The 24408-nt window shown below is 49.6% G+C and overlaps 1 protein-coding gene across 28 annotated transcripts in view; it reads right to left on the bottom strand.

Moving 5' to 3' along the window:
• Positions 1–24408, bottom strand: part of Cux1 (cut-like homeobox 1) — a 334105-nt gene that overhangs the window by 2971 nt on the left and 306726 nt on the right. For 20 of the 28 annotated variants that reach the window (XM_063270998.1, XM_063270996.1, XM_063271001.1 and 17 more), the window contains one exon: positions 13771–22723. In XM_063270998.1, the coding sequence (XP_063127068.1) occupies positions 22048–22723 (676 nt within the window). In that variant the 3' untranslated portion in view covers positions 13771–22047. Of the gene's footprint in view, positions 1–101; positions 339–826; positions 915–2860; positions 2978–3863; positions 3977–4623; positions 4691–5676; positions 5805–13770; positions 22724–24408 lie in introns of those variants that run through there. The other 8 variants (XM_063271011.1, XM_063271010.1, NM_001415775.1 and 5 more) reach the window with 3 other exon arrangements.

The following is a 24408-nucleotide window of genomic DNA, read 5'->3' as shown; positions in this document are numbered from 1 at the left end:
CACAGAGCAGGGCCCAGAAGAGGCTCTGTGTGATCGAGAAGATTCTTCAGAGGGGACGAAGACCAAAGACACCATAGACAGATACAAGAGTATGGACTCACCATGCCAAGTGTGGCCTTGTCCCAGGGGCTCAGGCCCAGGTATTTTCTCTGCCGCTCCTGAAGGACAGAGACATGAAGGAAGGGTCCCACAGAGAGAGGAGGCCCTACCTGTGTCAGGCTGCCTGAATCTTGATGTCACTTTACAACACCGGAGGGCTGCCAGGGATTCCCTGGGTGCCGAATCTGTGTCATACTCAATATGACAGCCTGGGCTCCCAGTCTAGCAGGTCCTTCTTCCTGTAGGAAAGTCCCTCATGGGCACAGCTTCTGTCATTTAGGGGGGAGGGGGCGTGGGCTGGCTCCTGTGACCAGTCACCTATCACAGGGAGTTGTGTGACCCCTTTGGGGGTTGAATGACCCTTTTACAGGGGTCACCTAAGATCAGTCTGCAAATGAGATATTTATATTACAATTCATAGCAGTAGCAAAATTACAGAAATGATTTTAAGGTTGGCGGTCACAACATGAGGAACTGTACTAAAGGACTGCAGCACTGGGAAGGCTGAGAACCGCTGCTGTACACTGGCACACACCGTACATTACACCTGAGGTGGGCAGAGGTGGCTCGGCAGTTCGGAAGGGTGTGCATGAGTAGGCAGGACACAGGGAGCAAAGGACACTATTTTATAGCTCTACGACTGAGTCAGGCCCACAGACCCTCATGGAGGAGTCCAGGCTGCACTGTCCTCCTGAGCTACATTCTCAGCCCTGGAGTCCCTACTCACGAACCCTCTTGCTGAAGGAGGAGAAAGGGTCCAGGCGTTCCTCGTACTGGGAGGAGTACCGCAGCTCCGTGTCGTCACTGCCGATACCCTGCACGGGGAAGAAGATGCATGCAGTCACTGGGGGTTGGGAAGCTGGGCTCCAGGGAGGACAGGATTAGAGCTGGGAGAGGGTGCCAGGAGGCCAGTGCTCATACGGCCAGGCCAGCGCGTTATGGCACGGTCGGGCTTCTGAGTTCTCTTTCCTCATTTCCCAGCCCCAAGGCTGGGGTCACAGCACCTCTGGGGAGCTAAATCTTAGAAAGGCTGGAAAGTAGAAGTCAGAGCTGTTCCCAGTGCGAGGGGCAGTTTTGTGTACGTGTGTTTTCGGGAACCTTGACCTTCCGGCCTTCTGTGAGCCTCCTGTCTCAGCCTCCCAAGAAGTTAGGATCACAGGTGAGTCCCACTGAACCAGACTGAAAGGGCCTGAGGTACCCAGGAGGCACACTTCCCAACAGCCCCTGTAGGCTCTGGTTTGCGGAGTCCGGGTGCCCTCTAGTGGCTTAAACATGGTTCTTGCTTCAATTGGGTGGGAATTGCCGCTGGGCCACAGATGTCTCAGCTTCCCCTCTCCCATGATTTCTTTTCTTTCGTGTGTCTCTGTGCATGTGTGCACGCGTACGTGTGCAAGCATGGAATCCCTGAGGTTAGGAGTCTTTCTCGATTACACTCCACTTATTCACGGAGGCAAGCCTTCTCGCTTGAACTAGAGCTTGTCTTTACGGCTAACCTAGCTAAAGCGTCTGCCTTTGGAACTCTGGAATTACAGGCAGGCTGGCACACCTCGCTGGCATTTACGTGGGAGTCGGGGGCCTGAACTCTAGTCCGCAGGTTTGCATGGCAAGCATTTTACCCCTGGAGCCATCTCCCTGCTCTTTGTATTACCCTCTGTCTTCCCTGAGGTGCAGAAAGGGTTTCTGTGTGCATGGTAGACCCTGCCTGGGAGGCCTGGGGGCTTAAAGAAACTGCCTCAACGAACAGGCTACTAGTGTCTTGGGGTGCACATTATAGATGGTCTTTTTATTCTTATGTTTGTCTAAAATGTAGTTTTATGTGCACATGTGGTTTGTCTACATGTATGTATGTGTGCTACATGTGAGCAGTGCCCACAGAGTCAGAAAAGGGTGTCTCTCCAATGATTCCTATCCACTTTTAGACAGAGTTTCATTACATAGTCTAGGCTAGACTCAATTGGTGAGCCTTCCGTGTCTGCCTCCCACTATCGTCAGGTACTACGATGCCTGGACAATTTAAAACATTTATGTGGGGGGATGGAGATGGCTCAGCGGTTAGGAGAACCAGCTACTTTTCCAGAGGGCCTGAGTTCAATTCCCAACACCCACACAGAGTCTATAACTCCAGTTCCAGTGGATCCAGTGCCCCTTTCAGGCCTCCTTGGGTACCAGGCACACATGTAGCATAGAGACATACATGGAAGCAAGATGCCCATAAAGTAAAAATATATAATCTTAAAGCTTTTGCTTTTATTTTTATTTAAAACACACCAATTCAAGCTAGGAATAGTGTGATACATGCATGTAATCCTAGCACTTGGCAGGTAGAGGCAGGAAGGTTGGAAGTTCAAGGCCAGCCTCAGTTACACAGTAAGTCTGAGGCTAGCCTGAGGGTCATGTTACACGTTTAGCACACAGGTATTAAATCCCCAGGTCTAGGGTGAGCTAGCAGAATCGCTGAATTACAGAGGGGCGGCTGGAACTAGAAAGGCCTTGGTTGAGGACCCCTGACTTAGGCTTGCCACCTCCTTGCTGGTTTGAATGAACATCTATAAGGTGGCTTGCCCCATGCACAGAGTGGACATGTGATAAGTGGAAAGGGGGGTGGATATCTTTTGGGGTCCCCCTGGTGCGGACCAACCAGTGGATGACCGCCTAACCCTCCCTAATCTTGCCTCAGGTGCTTGGACAGCCTCCCACCCCGTCTATAGTTTCTCTGGGACTAACAAGAGTGTGCTCCGGGCGGGGCGGGGCGGGGACTTACCCGGCCAGGGTAACTCTGCAAGAACTTGATCTTCTCAAAAAGCTTGATGTTGTCGGCACGCAGGCTGTCCAGCTCGCTCTGCAGGGCCTGGATGGTGTGCTGGGCCATACGGCTCTCCTGTGAATAGGGTCAGGGCAAGGGTGGACAAAAGAGAGATTTGCTTGGGGCCTTTTCTGTGCCCATGTATATATAGCCTTGGTGTGTGCCTGTGTGTGTGTGCCTGTGTATGTGTGCGCACCTGCACCTGTGTGTGTGTATGTATGTATGTGTATATTTGTGCCTTTGTGTGTGCCTGTGTGTGTGTATGTGTGTGTGTATTCATGCCTATGTGTGTGTATGTGTGTGTGTGTGTGTGTGTGTATTCGTGCCTATGTGTGTGCGCATGCCTGTGTGTATTGCTAAGTCACATCCCAGCTTTACCCCTGACTTATATCTTCAGTCCTTTTCTTTTCTTGAAACAGGGTCTTTCTAAATTGCCCAGGCTGGCTCTGAATTTAAGATATTCTCCTGTTTCAGCCTCTTCAGAAAATGGAATTATAGACCTGTGCCACCAATTCTGTCCTTCTTATTGGGGTCAGCTCTACTCTCTCCCATCCATTCTGTTTCCCCACTTTACAATGTGCTGTAGATATTCCTTTGGATGGTTGAACCCAGAAGCTTTTTGTCTGAGTGGTCCACATACCCTTGACTCTTGCGGTGACTCATTCCTGCTCAAAGCATCTGTGGGTATTCCAGTCAGGCAGTCTGGTGCCCACCCTTGTGTCTTGTGTCCTATGTCTCCTTTTTCCAACCCTGAAAAAAATCCCTAATGTTTTTTACTTTGAGTTTTTGAATACTTCTTAAAGCCCTAAATGGTACAGCCTCCTCCAGGAAGTCTCAGCTGCATGGATACATCTAATCCTATTGCTGTTTAAGTGTCTGTTGTTTTCCCCAAGCGTGTCTTTCTACATTTGTGCCCTCAGATTTGAAGCCTATGGAGGACAGGAAGTAGGGTGGTACTCACAGCCTCCAGCTCTTGGTTCCGGGTGCGGAAACGTTCCCTTTGGCTGGAGATGATGGAAAGTAGGGAGTCCACCTGACCTTCTGGGAGGGTCCCACTGGATGACACTGAGGGTCCTAGGAGGTAACAGAAAATGGCCTGGAGTGTCAGGATGGTGCCCTGTTCTCCATCTGTAATGACAGAGAGCCTAACATTCCCTTCCCATGACTCTTGAGTTGAACGGAGCCTTGCATCTGTCAGGTGAGCCTCGGTTGGGGGTGCCCCATTTAAGATCTGTTTTTTTTTTTTTTTTTGGTTCTTTTTTTCGGAGCTGGGGACCGAACCCAGGGCCTTGCGCTTCCTAGGTAAGCGCTCTACCACTGAGCTAAATCCCCAGCCCCTAAGATCTGTTTTAACACCTCAAATGCAGTAGTGGAGATGGTGACAGTGAGGAGGGTGGAAGGCCAGAGAAGCATGGGTGCACTGAGGCCACTGGGGAGCCACGAGCAGCCCACGTCACCCTGGCTGGCCAGGACCTTGGGTTCTGGCCTGGACACTGCAGAAGGTGGCTCTCCCTCTGATGCTGGGAGCTGTCCTGCTGTATTTCTTTCCTGAGGTCACTGGCGAGCCATGGGGACAGTGGCTACATTGCTGGGACAGACAGGCCCCTTCTTTCTTGGAGGGAGAATATAAACATTGGGAATCTGAGTTCTTAACAGGCTCCGGGTGCTCCCCCTGGCCCCTAACACCTTGGGTGCATGTTCTTTGGCCAGTCCTTCCTCACCATAAAACAGAGCTGTGGCCTCCTTGATGGGCTCTGGAATCTTCTCTAGGCCTTGCTCGGAAGCTCCCTGTAGGGTAAGAAGGAGAAGATGAGACTTATTTGCCACATTGTGGGAATTTTCAAGGGTGGGACCTGGAGCACGTGAGTCAGAGTGCCTGGTTGCAGAAAGGCCTCTATCAGACCCTGGGTGTGGGCAGGCCTGCAGCCACTCTGGTAGCCTAGCTCCCCCCTGCACAGACTGTGCCCTGGTGTGTGGCCTTACTACTGTGACCTAGGGTCTTCCAGCTGCCCTCTCCAGCACAACTCCTCATTCCTCACACGGCAGGTGGCAGGCAGGCAAGGTGGCTCAGCAGGTAAGGCCAAGGGTGAGGTCAACCTGTAGAGCCACCTGGGGGAAGGTGAGAGCTCCTGCAAACTGTCCTCTGGCCTCCCGATAGGTTACTCTGTCTCTGTCTTTCTTTCTCTCACGCATGTATGAATGAATGGATGAATGAATGAATGAATACATTTAATAAAAATTAAAATGAGGAGGTCTGAAGAGAAGGCTAAGACGTTAAGGGGCTACCCTTCCAGAGGCCCCAGATTTGATTCCCAGCACCCACACACAGATAGCACACAACTGTCCCAAGCTCTAGTTCCAGGGGGATCTGACGAATCTTCTGGACTCTGCGGGCACTGCATGCCTGTGGTGTAGACATACATGTAGGCAATATCTATATACATTTAAAAAACCCTCAAAAATCAAAATGACAAGTGGCCCCTTTAGGCACCCGTGTTTGCAGGACGTGGGCCGATCAGCTATGCAGTTGGGCCCATGTGACCTAGCCTCTGACTAGAACTTTAAGTGCTTGGACACAGGCTAGCACTAGGCCTCAGGGTGCTACTAGTTGGAGCAAACCATGTGCCATCTGCTGTGGGGCTAGAAAAAAGGTGTCGTGCATGGGGCAGTAAGACCCCTGTGAGGAGGCCAGGGAGATGGCTGTGGACTTGGGAGGTGAGTATTTCTGGCTTTGGGGACACACACTGGGGTGAGCAGGGCAGACAGAGGCTCACCTCAGCATCAGGGCGTTGGATGGACTGGATGGTGCTGAGGTCCTGCTCCAAGCGAGCGATCAGCTCCTTCTGCTCAACGGCCTTGGCTGTGGCCTCAGTGAGATGGATCTGCAGCTCCGCACAGCGCCCTGTGGTGAAAGGAAGACAAGGCTGTTAGATGAGTCCAAGGACACAGGGATCCTAGGTAACTTGCAGACAAACCGAAGTTTGAAAGCACGAACGCCTGAGAGCTCTGTCTGCCTCCTCTACCCCTGCACAGCCCCACAGGCTGGTGCCCCGGGACACTCAGAGGTAGAGGGCAGGCAGGGAACTGTTCCAACCTGGGAACTGCCCACAGATATGTCTCCACTGCATTAACATCAGGTGCAATGGTGGAGATAGAGGTGGCGGTGGTAGTGGGGTGACCACCCATGTCTCCTGACCTGGAACCCTAGTCTTTCTCCTAACCAAGAGCAGGGGTTTTAGTAAGAAAGCAAAACTCCCTCCCCTCCTGATGCCACAAGTAGAACCCAAGGTCTTGAACATTTAACATGCTGGAAAAACTCGGCTGCTGAGCCACGCCCCCAGCCCCTCCCTGGGGGATTCTAGGCAGGGGCTCTACCACTGAGTGTTCCCTGTACCTCAACTTTTGGCAGGTGCATCACTTTTCCTGTCTTTTATTTATAAAACCTGCTACAGTAGTGTGTGGAGAGATGGGCTGTCTTTAGAGCTCTTGCAGATGGCCTAGGTTCGTTTCCTAGCATCCACATGGTGGCATCTGTAACTCCAGTTCCGGGGATCCCATACCCTTATCTGACTTCTGCAGGCATCAGGCACAAGTGTGGTGCACATGCATACATGGAGGTAAAACACTTAAACACATTAAACAAATACATAAAGAAATGAAACAAAGCCCGACAAGAAACGTCACTCTAGGTCCCGCCTATGGCCACCAGGGGGCAGTGTGGCCTCAGAAGTCCCAAGGCTCCTGTGAGCCCTGACAGGAAACCGTTCAAGTTCTGGCTAGCCTTAGTGCACCTCTGCCAAACCGACAGTCTGGCAAGCAGAAGTGTCAGAGCATGATGGCTGGGCCCTGGGCCTGGGCTGAGGGATGCCCACTGTCATCTCGATACGCATCCCTTTCTGCACCTCGATGGTCTGGTCGTTGGAGAGAGACGGCACAGGCTTTACAGGACACTCTCGGCCTGTTCCCACACACCCCCACTGCTCAGACTCTGAATGGCTGTCATTCGATTGGGCTACGAGGTGAGCTGGTATTGGTGGCAGTATGCAGGTGTAGAATCTACCTCCTCACTGTACAGGGCAAATTCAGGAGCGCAGACAGACAGAAGCATTGAGACAAAGGGAGAAGACAGCCACAGAAAGCCAACAGGGCTGTGGGTATCATTTACAGACGGCAAGACAGGTGGAAGGGAGGGACTGGTTCAGTTTCTGAATATCCACCAACTAGTCCCATAAGACCCACGAATGGCCCCATAGTAAAGGACCTGTGCCCTGGGCTAGAGGGACAGGGCTGAGGGGAAGCCATCCTGAATCCATCCTGAATGACCGTGGGTCCCTCAAAGGGTGCAAATCATCACAGGGACTTACCAGGGACCCAGGGAACCCTGCTATACCATTGCCTGGGGCTTGGGTCAAATTCTTTGACCCACTTGTTTAATTTGTCACCAGTCTGTGGCCATTTCATCATGGGAACGACCGGAAGCTCCCAGAGGTGCCCAAGGACACAGAAGGGGAGGTGTCCGAGTGGGTGGCTGGGAGTGGGAAGAAGGAAGGTCCTTACGAATACCAGAGACATCTACCCATGTGTGAAGCACCCGAGAGCAGACACTCAGGCCTTAGGCTGGCCCAGGCCAGCTGGAGGCAGGGCCTGCTCCCCACAGAACGATGTGTTGAGCTGACCTGAGATCTTACCACTGTGGCTGAAAATGTTCCCTGATAGTGTGGCAGCCAGCAGTGACGGGCTCTTGGTTAGGGTTGTCCCTGAAGACATGGCTTTGAGGGGTGGTCAGTTCGGATGTGCTGCTGACCTAGGGCACAGTGAGGAGGCTGGCAGAGCAGGGCAGGGAGCTCGTGGCGGGAGGCTGAAGGGACAGGGACGAGGGCATTCTGTGTTGCAACCTGTCACTCCACACGGGGAGAAGCCTAACACCCGTGATGATGAATAACGCACACCGAACTTGACGGGGTCTCTACTTGTCTAGGAGAAAACTCCCTGGTGCATCTATGAGAAGTTTCTAGACCGTGTTGACTGAAGAGGGAAGACCCACCCTGGATGTGGGCAGCACCATCTTATGGATTGGTGTCTCACACTGCATAAAAAGGCTGAACCCCAGCCTTCCTCTCTCTCTGCACCATGTCTCTCCTGCTAGAAAGGACCGTACCTTTAGACTCCGAGCCCAAATAAATGTCTCCTCTCTTAAGTTCCCTTTGTCTGGTTTTTGTTGTAGCAATGATGGCTGAGGTTGCCCTGTCAGATGGTGGCAGGGGCATGCATACCAGCATGTTTTGGTCATGTCTCTATATGGCTATGTGGTGGTAAGGGAAGGTCCTGATCTAGAATGTTCCAGAACTGAGCTTGAACTCCAGGCCTGCTCTCTAGGGAGTTCATGACCTTGGGCAAACTCTCTGACTTGGGCAGGTCAACTTCAGGGTGACAGTAGGAGGAGATGTTTGAACTCAGGAGAGAAAGTATGGACCTAGGCCTGGAACCCTCAAATGGGGACGGGGTGGGCAGCAGCTTGGTGTGGCTCTTGGTGAAGCATCTGTGAATGGCTAGGGAGTACTTGTATCTGGGGACCTGAGATTGCACATGGAGGCTAGAGAGACCCTAGCCTAGGAATGGCTGAAGGCAAAGACTCTGAGTAATGGTAGTGGAGCTGTGAACCCTTGGAGGGAGTATGTTCAGGGCTCAGTGGTAGGGGGAGAGCCCATGAATAAGGAGAGGGCACAGGGTCTTGTGCTGAGGGCTGGAGATCTGTTGGCAAGGGTATGGTTTAGTTCACACAGGGAAAGCCCAGACTGGACAGAACGTGGAGGAAGGGCTTTGCACATCGGCAGTGATCAGAGAGAGTTGGTGCCCAATGGTGGGGAGCATGCGTGAGAAAGAGGGCACTGGGAAGCAAGGAGCAGGCTGTGTGTGTGCTGGGGCTGTGTGAGTGCCGGGTTCAAGAGGCTAAGACTTCCTCACCTCCCCACAAGGGTCTGTGGAGCCTCATTCTGGAAGAATCTAGAAGGGCTTCCTAAGGAAGCGCATCTCACAGAGGTAACGAAAGAAGACTACTATCAAGGCTGGGTCTAAGGAGTGGGCCAGACTGTTATACAGCCTAGGCGTGAGGGTTGAGTGTGGTATTTCATACTTGTAATCCCAGTATAGCAGGCTTGTGAGTTCCTGGCTGGTCTGGGCTACACAGTGAGTCCCTGCCTCAAATAAAACAGGGGCTAAGGATATAGCATGGCTTGAGCAGTCAGGGTCTGGTAGCATGGCCCAGTGTTTGCCTAGAATCTTTCTCCCAACCCCCAATCCATTGGGGATCTGGGATGTGGCTCAGTGGTAGAGCCTGTGACCTAGAATACCCCAGCGACAGGGAGCTGGAGTTGTAGTTCAGCCACAGGACACTTGTGAGGGGCTAGGGATGAGACTTCCCTAGCACGCACAAGCTCATAACTCCATCTCTAGCCACAAAAAACTAATAAATGGGGAATAGGATCACAGGAGGCTGCAGACAGGTCAGGGGCAAGAACTTTATCACAGTAGGAGTCAGAGAAGCACAGAGTGTTCTGTCATGGCTGTTCCGATGGCAAGGGACCCCGCTGTGTTATATGAGCTTCCTACAGGCTAGGTAGGGATTGGGGGCTAGTTAATCAGTGCACACTGTGCCGCCTTTACAAGGCCTCATGAACACTGAGGGATGCCTACTGAGTTGTTTTGCCTGCAAATGCCCCAGTGTGCCAAAGGTGTCCTTAACAAATTGCTTCTCCTGGTCCCACTGAAGAACCTGTCTATTCTCCAATGCCTATCTCAAGACCATCAGTCGGACTTTGCTGTCTGCTACTTTAACTGGATTCGTCCAGACCATTCCTCAGCTATGCATTTGCTAAGCTGCTTCAGCATCTTGCATCAGCAGTGAGCACCAGGTACTTAACCCTGCCCGCTCCTCAGGTGGCCAGGTTGCTGTTTCTCTCTGCTAAGTTTGGAGTGCTGCTTGGGCAAAGGGTCTCACACACCCCTTCATTCTTATCAGCGCTATCATAGACCTTATCTATATGCCTGGGACTCTCTGCTGTATAGCTTACTTGTCCGTTCATCTGCCTCTCTCTCTCTCTGAGACAGGGTCTCACTATGGAGCCCAAGCTGCTCTCAAACTCATAGCAGGCTTCTAACCTCAACCTCCTTAATGCTGTGTCGATAGGTGTGCACCACCAGGCCTCTCAAACTAATCCGGTTTGGTATTTAATATGTGTCTCAGTCTAAGAGGGTCTGAACTTAAACTTGCTTTTCCCTCCTCCTGGGATCTGCTTTCTCCAGTACCAACCTCTGCTTCTTGGCCCTGTGTCCTGGCCAGCTCTTTGTAGCTATCTAGCAGTGGCTTAGACTAAGCCTTAGTCATTGCTGTCTTCTATTCTAGGTTGGTAGTTCTGGGAATTGAATGCAAGGCCTCACATATGCTAAACAAGCACTCAAACACTAAGCCACGTCCCCAGTCCCTCACTGGGGATTCTAGGCAGGGGCTCTACCACTGAGCCACGCCCCCAGCCCCTCACTGGGGGATTCTAGGCAGGGGCTCTACCACTGAGCCACGCCCCCAGCCCCTCACTGGGGGATTCTAGGCAGGGGCTCTACCACTGAGCCACGCCTCCAGCCCCTCACTGGGGGATTCTGGGCAGGGGCTCTACCACTGAGCCACGCCCCCAGCCCCTCACTGGGGGATTCTGGGCAGGGGCTCTACCACTGAGCCACGCCCCAGACCCTCACTGAGGAATCCTGGGGAAGTGCTCTGCTTCTGAGCCACACCTGTAGCCATTTCTGGCCCTACAAGCTCCTGGAATGGCTTAGTAAGGCCAGACCCAGCTCTCTGCCACCTTCTGGGAACCATTATGAACCATGGCTCCAGTGGGTTTAGTTCTCTTACTAGTGCTGGCCAGCCCCTGAGATGTTCTGCCAAATGCAGTGGACAGAATGCATACAGATAGCTCTCTTGTTCCAATATACTGCCCCATCTCACAGTCCCACCCTGTACATCTATCTGTAACTGTACTTTCTCAGAGAATCATATTAAGCCTTAATGGTTCTTAACCTTCCTAATGCTGTGACCCTTTAATACAGTTCCTCATGTCCTGGTGACCCCCAACCATAACATTATATTATTGTCACTTCATAACTGTAATATTTCTACTGTTGTGAGTATGATGTAAGTATCTGATATGCAGGGTATCTGATATGTGACCTCCAGAGGGCCTGAGAACCACTGCATTAAGTCCTCTAATTTGATTCAGACCCAGTTATCCTTAGGGAAGGCAGTAAGACCTATTCCTGGAGGGTTGGCAATGTGCCTACAGTGGGTGAGTCTCCCCGCGGCAGCCTGGAACCTTTCTATCCGCTTTTGCCTCCCAAGTTGGCAGTTTATAAAACAGCTCTACAAAAACATATGCAAAGTTGGGTATCACAGCACATGCCAGGAGACAAGAATCCTAGCACTTGGGAAGTGTAGGCAGGAGAATCAATTGTTCGAGGCCATCCTCACCTAAGGGGCACCTGCCTTCGAACAAACAAACAAACATACAAACAAACGGTGGTATAAACTCAGTTGGTAAAGTGCTTACCATCCCCAAAACCCACATTATTTTTTTTAAAGCCAGCTATGAGGCTGGAGAGATGGCTCAGTGGTTAACAGCCCTGGCTGCTCTAGAGGACTCAGGTTCAATTCCCAGCACTCACATGGTGACCAACAACCATCTGTAACACCAGTTCCAATGCCCTCTTCTGCCCCCGCTTGTGCACCTGGCATGCACATGGTATGCAGAAAAAGGTAAAACCCATATACACAGAACAATAATAACAATAAAATCTAAAAAAGAAAAAAGCCAGTTACAGTGGTGGGTTTGTAATCCCAGGGCTGGTGAGACAGACACAGACAGATCCGTGAGGCTCCCCAGGCAGCCAGGTTAGCTCCAGGCCAATAAGAGATTACTTTAATACACTTGGGGAAGCTTTCTGGGGGGTAGGGGGAGGTGTTTCTTATATAATTCAATTTGGTTAATAGGTATGTCTGTTCTGAGACGGAATCTTACATATATGGTCTTGTACTGCATAGCTAACGGTGACTTTACACTCTTGACCTTCCTGACCTAGCCTTGCAAATGTGGGATTACAGGCATGGGCTGCCACCATTACTTTGGTTAAGATACCTTTAGAAACAGGGAGGTTGGGGCTAGAGAGATGGCTTAGCAGTTAAGAGCACTTTTTGAGAGTACATGAGTTCAGTTTGCAACACACACATGGTAGCTCACAAATATTGATTAGTGAATCAAGTTCTAGATCTGATACACTCTGCTGGCCTCCTTGGGCACCAGACATACAAGTGGTACAGAGATACACACATGGGCAAAACACCCATACACATAAAACATATAATTTTTTTTTTCCCGGAGCTAAGGACCGAACCCAGGGCCTTGTGCTTGCTAGGCAAGCACTCTACCACTGAGCTAAATCTCCAACCCCAAAATATATTATTTTAAGGGGGTGGGGGAGGGCAGCCCTAAACCCAGGTAAGTGGCTTGAGTTGGCGAGCTAGCCCTAAATGTATCCAGTACCACCTTGCGAGGCTCTGGTGGTTTCCTGATAATTTTCCAATGGGAGGGGGATGGTGTTTGGAGACAAAGATAGTGACAACTATGTCCCTTGTGTGTCTGAATGAAGCTTCGGGGCTCCTCATAGGAGGAGGGAAAAGCTTGCAGAACTGGATGGTACACAGATGTGTGTGTAGGCAGACCAGACGCAGAGCATAAAGAAATCTTTAAAAAAAGAAAGAATCCAATACTATTAACATTTGCTTTGAAGGTTTCCAGCGTGAAGACATTCCTTTTGTATATAACCATTTTGTGTTAAAATCCCAGGCTTACTAAGCCTGAATGTATATTATATGGCCTTGGGTAAGGCTTTTCCAGATGAGACTGCTAAAGATATCACACCTTCCTGCAGAGTTTACCCCATTAAGTCCCCCTCAGGAAACACCCTGTGATGTCATCAAACTCCTTGGTAATCCCTGAATGATAACTTTAACGCCTACCAACTTCCCACAGATGACACTTATGAACCCAGGAAGAGTGACGTTCTTCAAAGAAGCCCACTCCATGCTTTCTCAAGCATCTTTTTTCTTCTCTTAACCTTTGGCTTAAAGTTGAATGGACAATGTTGGGGCCAGCAAGATGGCTCCTTGGGTAAAGGTGCTTGCCACAAAGCCTGAGAACCAAAGTTCAATCCACAGAAGGAGAGAAATGACTCCCACACTCCCACAGATGATGCCCATGTACCCGAATACACATGGAATTTAAAAAAGTTTTTTAATAAATACCAGCTCTGCTCGCACTGTCTTATCCTGACTTCCTTTCTGTCGGGCCACCAAACTGGTTCTACTTGAGTTGAGATCCCCAGAGATAACAAAACTCCGGCTCCTGGGGGTGACAATTGTATCTTTGTTCTTGTCACCCTTGTCAGTATCCTGAGGTGAGGGACACACAGCCTCGGTAGAGACTGATGGCCCACATAACAGGCCTGCAAGACAGGTCAGGATGCCCCTTCATAGTGACAGACAAGGAGGCAGATACCCAGGCATGTGCTTGTTTCAAAGAATACAGGGGTAGAGAGGGACTCAAGCAAGCAGGCAGGCGTTTTGGGTCCTCTCACTGGGTACAGGAACCTGCCAGCACCCAAATCCGCTACATCCCAGGCTTCTCCCAGCGTTGCCTAGGAGCCATGTGCCAACAGGGTGCGCAGGGAGTGAAGTGATTGAGGTGCCCGTTGGGCCTGCGTCTAAGAGGCGGCAGTTGCTCCTCAGGGGAGAGAAAGCTTCAATAAAAACAGCCCACACGTGCTTGTGTTTGTATAAAAGATATTTACTTCAATGATCACACCTAGGGTGCTAGTGAGGAATAATACATGGTGTGAGCTTCGGTGATATTGCTTCTCCGTATCATAATAGGGACCGTGGGACAGTGCAGAGAACAAACATTTCGTATGGCTAACCAAAGACAAGGGACGGCGCTGAGGGGCCGACGGGTGCCTCCCCCACCCCCACCCCCACGCCAGCCGGGACCAACTCTTAAATGCCAAAAACAAATCACAAGAAAATCAAGACTGTGATAGGAGATGGTCACAGCAACACAAGGCTTCTCAAAGCTACTTGTACAAAAAAAAAAAAAAAAAAAAAGGAGAGAGACATCTTTTACAATTTCTTTTTCTTCCTCTTGCTTCTTTTTGGTCAATTGGGTCTTGGTGAGGATTAAAATAAAATGATAAGATCCGTGATTGTATTAACACACAAGCTCTATAAACACCTAAGACTTAGTGCCTGACAGAAAAAAAAAGTAAATACTGCTAAAATGTAACACATGATGGGGGAGGGGCTTAGGAAGGGCTGACGTGTGTCTTGTGCTGTGTTAGTAGTCTAGAGGAGGGTGGTGCTACCCGCTCTCCTAGCAAGTAGTTATTGCACAAACGCAAAGAGCTAGGTCTCTTGTCCTATGGGAAGGGACTCAGGAAAATCATGGAGCTGATTCCTCCCCACTGTCAGCTTATGACAAGCTATTTTCAAAATGCTTGAAGGCTTTTTTTTTTTTTTTTAAATGCATTCTCATGTCTTCAAAATGTCCGGCATTTTTCTGAGGCAGGGGTGGTCTCAGAGGGTGGGACATGAGATGTCTATTTTGTGTGTTTGGGGTGGGAGGAGAGAATTAGAGAGATTCAGAGAGAGAAATGCATAGACTAAGAAAAATAAAAACCCTTGGGGGGATTGGGGCAATTTTATGGGAGATATTTTACCCCCAAAGAGATGAGTAGGACCTGCCCCCCAGATTTCAAAGAATGGGAAAGATAAGATACAGAAAGAAATTTGGATTTGGGCTCAGTGGACCGTTAGGGTAGAAGCAGGTATCCTGCCCTGCCTAGCAGTGAGCAGGCCCTTCACCTGTCCCTGGGGTGAGCCTCTTTTTTAAGTTTGCCCCCCCCCACCCAGGTAGAGGTCAGTCTCACATCCCCTACCCTCCACTGAGCAAGCAACGGGGGCTTGTTGCTGGCGGAATTTCCAGCCATGGAAAGTCCTTTCTCCACTTCTCCTGATATGGGAGGATGGAGGTTTCTCTCAACCCAGGCTCCAGGTGAGGGCCCTCTAGCCACCTCCAGTGCTAGGAAATACCTGTTGCCTCAAAAGATGCTTTTGGCTAACTTTGAATGCAAGGAAAGACAACTGACAGTGAAAATCAATGCCGTGGTCACCTGTGGGGACCACTGAGAAACCACCTTCCAGTTCAGGGTGACGGCCTGACTGCCTGCCTCTCTTCTGATCCAGGCTCGTCAAACATTCATGAACCCAGAAGTTTTAACAGAGGCTCTAGGAGGCTTTGGGGGAACTTGAACTTGGCTTTTCTGTTTTTCTCACTGCATTGCAGCGCCTCTGGGAGCAAGCCTCCCCCCAGTGCTGCCTGACGTGGGTAGCTTTGTTTGTCAACTCTCTCGATTGAACAGTTAAGATATGTAGAGACCGCCAGGTTTTGAGTGGTACTAGGGAGACAGGTGTCTGATTGTGCTGGAGGACTCCCTTCTGTCCCTCATGTCTCCCACTGCTGGGCCCAGACCTCTTTGGACTCTGGGATGGGGAGGAGAGAGGTGGGGAGCAAGGGACAGTTAACCACTGGAGTGACAGCAAAAGCATTGGCAACAACAACACAAAATGACAACACACTCCTGATAAGTACTTAAATGATTAACCTAATAATAAATTAGAAGAGGATAGAAATATCTTTTCTTTCTTAAAGAAACATCCTTTTATAATCACCCTCGAGTACGCTGACAGATCAGTAGCAGTCGGTCTATCTCCACAAAGAGAGGGTTAAGTGCTTCAAGGGTCGACTGTGGGGTCAGACATCCGGGAAGGTTCCCCGTTGGGACCCAGGCAGCCATGACCCAGGGCTCAGGGCTGAGCCTCAGTGGCCAAGGGAGGCCAGCTTGCCCGTCGGTTCATGAACACACAGAACTACAGTGAACATACCCATCCACGACCTGAATCGATCCTGGTTCTAAAGCTTACTTAGGAGTTCATTTGGTGTGCAATAACGCTATCTTTTTAAAACAAGAAAAGAAAAACAAAACAAACCCCCCAAACAAAAGCAACATGATTTCCATTGCACAGAGCTTTGACACAGAGCCATCTATTAAGTGCTTCCTGTTTAAAGCGAACTATAAAAAAAAATAAAATAAACAACAAACAAAAGATAATTATAGGTTGGGAGAAAAAAAAGGAATTAGCAAACAAAAGCAGCCCCGTGCCACTTGGATGTGTCTTGCTGAATGGTGTCCTATTTTGCCAACGGAAGTCCCAATGCTTCCTGGCACTGTGCTTCTGATATATTTTCCATAGGGATAGAGGCGTGGTATTGGGATTTAAGGCACCTTTCCTTTCTGATCACAGAAAGCTTAGTACATAGCATATTTGTGGTAGAAATTAAAGCCAGAATACTACAAAAATTACAGTAACAGACTACTTAACATGAGCAAACTAAACCCATCTATGAAAAGCAACTCAAAGGCATTTGAAATTTGAATAACTGAGGGACGGGGCGTGCACATTCATGCATAATCTAAGTCTTTCTTTCATTAGCCCCTCCCCCGCATCCTTGGCAACAATGCTGAACTTTTAAAGTCAGCATTTCAAAGGAGACCAGGAGCTTTGGAAATGTCTTGTTAAAGCTAAATGTCACTTTGTCCAAAAATGAAAACTCGATATGCCACTGAAGATGTGGCTGTGGACTCTTTGGAGGGAAGGGGGCAGGAGAGGAGTAGTGGGGGGCACAGGAGTGGGATGGGGTTTGGTGAAGAAGCAGGTCCTCAAGTGGTACACGGGGAATCCTGGCTTTTCCTTTGCTGTTCCTAAACTGTCTCTTCCACTGGCTGGAACTGTATCCTTTACTGAGAAGCTTGTCCCTACTCTGACTTTCCTGGTAGTTTCCATCTGAAAAGCACTGGCAGAAGTGACAAGAATGAAAATTTCTCATCAGCCCATTCTCTTAGCATGCAAGTTTACTGGTCAGACTGGTGGGTAGCACCTCTGGGAGATGGAACCAAGTCACTTAGAGTCTCAGGCCTCCTGGGCCAAAGTGGCCATAAAGCCTTCTCCTGATTCAGTTAAGTCCCAGAGAAACTGCAGCAGCAGCTGCGTCTGGTGAATTTAACATTCATGATGGGAACAACAAAATAAAACATAGTTCCCTATGCCTACAGGTACACGCTCTGGTCATCAGAGCAGGTATGACCCAGGTCCACCGGCTGTCTTGGGAGCTGCTTTCCTCCCACAGGGAACAGAAACTGGCATGTTCTTTTGGGATCACAAATGCATGGTGGGGTAGAAAACTGTCTGACCCTTTCTGTCCTGGAGACAGCTGTTTGTAAAGCAGAGCTCATGGTAAGGTCTAGAGACACGGACAGCCACAGTTCCTGGGGAAGTGTGCTCATATTGTTTGGGGATAACCCAGGGCTGAAGAAATGGCTGTGATGGAGTCTGACAGCTGTGTGGGAAGGCCGAGCAAAAGACAAGAATTTCTGAGGTTGGAGACCACTCCTGCCTACAGACCCAACAACTGCCGGAATTTCAAGAACAGCTGGAAGCCAAGAGGAAAATCCCTGTGCTTAGCAGACTCCAGACAGCACTTGAGGATGTGCTCACTGAAGGAGGCAGAAAGCACACCTGCCAATCGAGATGAGCTATCAAACTTGCAGCCTCTTAAGCACCCCCCTCCCCCAGGCCACTTGCTTCACAACTCTGAGTGACATCAAGTGGTGAGGTAGAAGAGACAGAAAGGGGAGACATTGAAGGACAGGAGGAACACAGCCAAGAGCCTTCCACTGCATCCATGTGCTCCCTGACCTCTGCAAGGATGGCTCACAGCCTCAGGGGTCTGACTGGAATGACTGCAGTCCAGGGCAGCAGGTGGAAAGCAGGAGCATGTGACAGGAACCAAACCATTCCAAGGTGCCTAGAATCCACTGAGCCTTGCTGTTCAAGAGCCTGCAGCTCCGAAGAGACAAAGTCTTGCTATGGCAAGGGAGGGCATCTCTGATGCTGGTTATCTGTACTCTGACTCCCCACCTCTGGGGCTTTCACAGCTACACAACCTTGGGGTGCTTAGTTGATGCCAAGAGTGCACCCCTTTTGCATTGGATACAAGCTGCTTCCTGCTAAGCTTCCTCATAGGCTCCACAGTTGAATTTGGCCCTGGCTGTAGAGGCAGATGGGCTATGTAGGTCTATGGCGTGGCAACGGTCAGGGACTCTATTGGCCACAAGCATTCAGAGTCACTCAGCTCACAGCCCTGCTATGTTCTGGGCCATCTACCAGATCTGACTTTAAACAAGAAGAGAGATGCCCATCAGAGGGAAGCTTACCAAAGAGACAGACACTGAGCAGAAGCATCTGTCCTCGAAGGTTGACAGCTATCTTCCGGCCTCATTTTCAGTGTGGCTGAATACCTAGCACTACAGCCCCTGGAGTCTGCCCTGATTCAAAGCCGGGATACAGTCATAAGCACTTTCAAGGTGGCTAGCTAGGAAGATATGAACTTCAGCTATGTGCCTGCATTTTTAAATTTTATTTTTTTAAGAGAGAAGCCTAATATACAGTGGTCAGACATCTCAACTGACTAATGTTTCGAGGAGATGGTGAATGGGAGCCAGGTCAGAGTGGAAGTGAGTGGGCGGGCGTCTAAGAACCCATATTCCTGCCACTTCAGAGGCCGTAAGGGGACTTGGCATGAAGCAAGAGGTGTCAAGGGGGTTGATGTGAGCATCGATTTCATGGTGGGCTCCCACTTAGCCAACTGGGCAATGGCGTGAGACCTAGTTAGGATTACTGCCTCCAATTAAGAAAACAGCATTTGAAATGGAACAGTGGCCTGTGATGAAGTGTTAGTGTTTTATGTGGAATCATTTTTTCCCTCTGGGGGAGGAGTACAATTCAGCTTTTTAAGCTGAGAGTATGAAGAGGATAGGTGGCTGCTTGTGGGAGCTACTGTTTGGGTCTCCAGCCAGCGGAAGGTCACCACACGAGGGAGCGCTGTTCAAGGCACTTGAATATTGCTTTTCAAGATGAAAGATGAACCCTTGGACTCACACTGGGAAGGGAGGGAGGACTTGAGGAGGGAGATGGAACCCCAGGTCTCTGTGCTGTCTACTGGCAACTCTTAGCAAAACTGCAGACAGTGCTAGCTTAACCCCAAACACCATCAAGTTGGGATCTCAATTAAAATAATAATAATAATAACAATAATAATAAATAAGAAAATACAAATACAGAACTCAAGCAAAAACCTAACCAAGTGACTGTAACAAGCACCCAGATGGAGTCTGGCACAGGAGACGGGATGGACATCGACAAGAACCTAGTTCAAAAATTAAAGGAACGAAAATGACCAACTTGCTTGGAAGAGTCAAAGGCTGTCTTACACTGCTACCTTGTGGCTGCCAGGATGGAAAAAAACCCTCGACTTCCATTTCCTCAGATTTGTTAAGTAACAGACATGCCTTTAAAACTTACACACTACCCTCCTCGGTCCTGTTAACTCTGCTTCTCACTCTAGTGAGAGTTAGGAATTTAAGATCCATCACCCACGACGACAGGCTCCCTTGAGGTTTCTGTGGAGTGACCCTGCTCCTCCATGTCCCTAATGCCCCTGGTGTGCAGGGCTCTTCCTCACTCAGCACAGAGCCAGGTGGGCCTGTTTTCCCTCCTGTTCCTCCACTGTGAACTCTCATCTCAAGCTCAGAAGTGATACAACCATCCAAGGACAGAGCAGGGGCCTGCCTCCCAGCCTCCTAGAGCCTCCTGGGAACTTCTCATTCATGAAAGGCATTGTCTTTAGTGTCGCGACTCTTACAGTTGTGAAAGCTCCAACTAAGGGCTTGCAGCTGCAGGTTGAAAGACTGTGAATGAAAATACATAAGCTCCAAACATCATGCAAGAAATGGGGTTCACGTCTGACAGTCAAAGCCTACAAGCTAAAAAATAACAAGCACGCTGAGGTGTACTAGCGGGAGATGCCTTTAAAATTAGAACTCCCTCCCACCCTCCCAAATAAAAAAAAGTACTATTAATTAATTAAACTTAAGAAATAATGAATGCACCATTAAAATGTCATCCAAAGATGTTGACCTAAGACAAAAGTTTCAATGATACACAATACGGTCAAAAAGTTTTCAATCAGTAATATACAGTATGACAGCTACATCTTGTAAATTATACCCAATACTGCCGGCAGTCTATCCCTCTAAAGAATATTTGCCCCTTTCATCCCTTCCTAACAATCAGATAATAAAATACAGCACCTATAAATAAGCAAAAAAAAATATAGATATATACCGAAATCATCTATTGTTAGTTTAAAGATATGGCAATAAGGAGTCTAAATTAGCAAAACCTGTAGAAGCCATGACTGATAAACCAGCTTATTGAAAAAGGTGGCAGTAGTGCACTCTGTGTGCACAGGTACTTAAGAAAATACACAGACGTATAAAACTGCACACGCACACGCACGCACACTTTCATCCACCTCTATACTCACGCATATACACAAAGACAACGGGAGGAATCAAGAGACAAGTTAGACTTTTGATTTGTACTTAGATTGCCCTAAACTGTGCATAAAAAAAACCTTGTGAGAGGAGAAATGAATGAAGGGCCAATGGTCCGGTCTGGAATTGAAGAGCATCACCATTTTGGTGAGTTTGGGCCAGCTCTACAGGGATGGGGATAGAGCGTTCTCTCTTCTGCAGGGAAGGAAGCTTCCCACGAGTAGATAGGGTTATCAGTGCTTGTGGTGGGAAGGGGATGAGAAGAGAGAGGAAGAGTGTGTGCGCGCATGGCTGCGCCAGCCCTGCCCAAGCCCAGGGAGCATCTTCCCCTGGGGGGCTCAGTCTGTTAGGTGCCCTGGAGAGTGGCGTGAGGTGAGGTGCCTTCTGTGCCAAGGAAAGATGAGCAGACTGTTGCCTGCACGTGAGGGACTAACTGCTGTGACCTTGCCGGCCTACATTTCCTTCCTTTCGACGCTTGCACATGCGCAGATGTGCCAACACAGACGTAGACACCATAAATAAAACAAAATGAACCGGTACATGCTACAGTTCTAACTTGTCTCCTAAACCTCCGAGATATGAGGTCTGATCAGCGTGCTCTGCGGTTAGAGGTTAAAAAGCAGATTATAAAATACCTAGATTCGGATCTTTCTTTTTGTCCTGATTTGGCCTAGAATGGAGTGTATTAAACAAACTCTGGCCAGCAAAAGCCCAGAGTCAGTTAAAGCTATGGATCAATGTGCACTACATGTCAGGATTCTAGTTACGTACAAGAAAACACTACGTCAGCTACCACAAAATCAGATATTTTTCCTGATGTGACTTTTCTTTTTTTTTCTTTTTTTTGTTAAAAAATATGTGGAGTAAATGTGTTTTATTTTAATTCAAAGTTTCAAACGAGAAGATTCTTTTCTTGAAAATATTTAGGAATCCAAACTAGTGTGTTTAGAGTCGGTTTGACTGTGCAATCTCTTAGTGGCAACTGAACAGCTACAAAAACTTTCTTTTTTAATTTTTCTGAAAAAATCCCCCCCTTCCTGGTTTAAGAAGATAATAGTGTATTATCGCTCTGAAGCCATTAGATGGCAGATAAAAAGCCCCCTTTTAATATGTGGGTTTGATTTTTTTTTTTTTTAAAGCCCACACGAAAGAGGAGGGCGCAAGGCAAAAGCTGTAAAGAGTTATTCCAGAACCTGTGGAAATCACTTAGGGCAATTAAAAAAAAAAAACACTTCAGGGTACAAAAAAGCTTGACTACACATTTCCGTTTTCTTCCTTGAAAACACAACATAGATTGGGCTTAATGCTCCTTTGTTTTCTATATGCACCTTGGCCTATGGCGATTTTGCCCTGTGGCCCGCAGGGCGGTAAGTGCGCAACACGTCCAGGCCTCGGGTCAGCACAGCCCTCCACGCACCCGCCTGCCCCAGCCCACCACTAGCCAGTGCTGACTAGGCCTGGGGGACCTGCTAGGCGCAAGTAGGCCTGGCTAGCCCGGCGAGGCCCTGCTGGTCAGGCCCAGAGGCCCGGCGCCCTCAGAACTCCCATTCAATGGGCTCCTCCCGGCTGGCAGCCTTCTCCAGGCGGTGGATGATGCTGTTCAAGTTCGCGGCCTTCTTCTTCCGCACCGGGTTGTCCCGGGCGCCCGCTGCCTCAGGCAGACCAAAGAGGCTCTGCAGAGAGCTAGGCCTTCGCGCAGGCGCGTTGGCAGGCGCGCTGGTGCTTGGCAACGCAGAACTCCTCTCGGCAGGGCCGGCCCTGGCCGCCCCAGGGGCCTCAGTGGCCATGGCTGGGGCAGTGGCTGAGGTAGCGGCGTCCTCTCCGGCCGCGGGTGCGGCGAGGTTTGGCACGGGCGCTGGGGCGTCAGCAAGACCCTCAGGAGGTGGCCTAGACCGGCCTGCGTCTTCACCGTCGTCTTGTCCTGGGGTCCCCGAGGATAGTGGCTGTGCCTTCGCCTTCTCGGCCGGCTGCGTCGCTTCTTCCCGGTCTGCCGGGGCTGCGGTCACCTCTGCCGGCCCTCCCTGAGACTTGGTGGCCACTATGTTGCCACCTGGCTCCTCGGTGTCAGCGGCTTCCACGCCGTCACAACTGTCGCCTTCAGAGCTGGGTGCAGCCCGGCTACTTCGAGCTGAAGGTGAGTCGCTGGCACCGGCCTGGCCCTGGCTTCCGGCTTGAATCTCCTCAATGAACAGTTCTCTGCGGATCCGAGACCTGTGAGACACAAGCAAAGGCTGTGGTGAGGTTCCTGTGCATGGGCTTGGCCTCACCCCTGCCCACATCACCTGCTGCGGTCATTGCCCTGTCTGGGCACTGTCTGGGCAGGAGCATCTCTCCCGCCCCCAAACCCTGACTCTGTGTTGAGATGCCATCACCTTCTCTCTACCACATGCTTAATTAATTCCTCTAAGATCTCAAGTATCCCAGATTGGCCTCGGACTTGCAAATTAGCCAGAGTACTTTGAATTTCCAGTCCTGCAGCGTCCATTTCCCCAGTGCTGGGGTTCTAAGTGTGCACTGCCATGCCTGGATTATGTGGTGCTAGGAAGAGAGGTCAGAGACTTGTAAATTGGAGGGAAGCACTCTCTTAACTGAGCTATGCCCCCCGCTCTATTTTATTTTCGAGATCAGGCCCTGTTATATAACACCAGATCAGGATAGTCCTGAATTTGTCATGTGGCTCACTCAGACTGGCCTTGAACCTAGGGTTCTGATTCAGCTTCCTGAGCACTGAGATTCCATTATACATAGTTGGTGGCTGGTCTGTCTCTCCCTTCTCCATCTGATTCCGATCGTCCATTACTACTCTGCAGAAAGCATGGTTTCTGGCATGTGCTAACAACTTACTGACTAAAGAAATGAAACTTCGGTGGAAAGCCAATTATCGGATGTAGGCGAAGGTGGGGAGTCTTGTCACTCCAGCTGTGAGCCTCTAGCAGGCCTCCACCAATGGTGTACCCTCAACAGACTCCCTACTCTGAAGAAAGTACGAGTAGGAAGGAAAGAAACTAAGGATGTGCTTTTAGTATATTAAGACAAAAACCCTGTGTCTGGGTATTTTGCCTGTATGTTTCTATGTGCACTACATGTGTGCCTGGTGCCTTACAGGTCAGAAGAGGGCAATGGCTCTCCTGAAACTGGAGCCACAGACACTTGTGAGCCATTATATGGGTGCTCACGATGTCCTCTGGGGAATCAAATCAATGTCCTCTGAAAGAGCAGCAAGTACTTAGTGTCTGAGCCATCTCTCCAACCCTCCAACCAGGTTTATTTATATATATTTTTAAGACATGGTATCACGTCTGCTCTGGCTGCAAGGAGACCTGGCTGACTTCAAACTCACAGAGATCTGCCAGCTTGTGCCTCCCAATTGTAAGGATCAAAGGTGTGGACTATCATGCCCTGTTTCAACTGATTTTGTGTTAACTTTTATCTTATTTCCCATACAATGGTGTTTTGCCCAAACATGTGTCTGTGTAAGGGAATCAGATCCCCTGGAACTGGAGTTACAGATAGTTGTGAGTTGCCATGTGGGTGCTGGGAATTGAACCTGGGTTCTTTGGAAAAGCAGCCAGTACTCTTTAACCACTGAGCCATCTCTCCAGCCCCTGCCAAGTTTTTTTTAATACAGCATCTTCCAACTTTAGGTGGGAACGTGCGCAGGTAACTTGCTGAGACACTGAATGGCAGGACAGAATGTTTCCTTTAGAGAGTCCCTCAGTAAAGTCTGCCCCTCAGTTCCCCATCCCTTTCATAGTTCTTTCTAGGCGTGTCTTCCTGATTAGCCAGCATGATAAGCCAATGTCCACTGTTGGGACACATCTTCAGGTGAATTAGCACCAAGCCCAGTGTCCTGCACAAAGTGGGCCTCCTTAAAACCCTGGGGCTGGATATGGCTA

This window comes from Rattus norvegicus, chromosome 12 (genome assembly GCF_036323735.1).
Source record: "Rattus norvegicus strain BN/NHsdMcwi chromosome 12, GRCr8, whole genome shotgun sequence".
Classification (NCBI taxonomy): Eukaryota; Metazoa; Chordata; class Mammalia; order Rodentia; family Muridae; genus Rattus; species Rattus norvegicus.
This window is presented reverse-complemented; position numbering and strand designations above follow the sequence as displayed.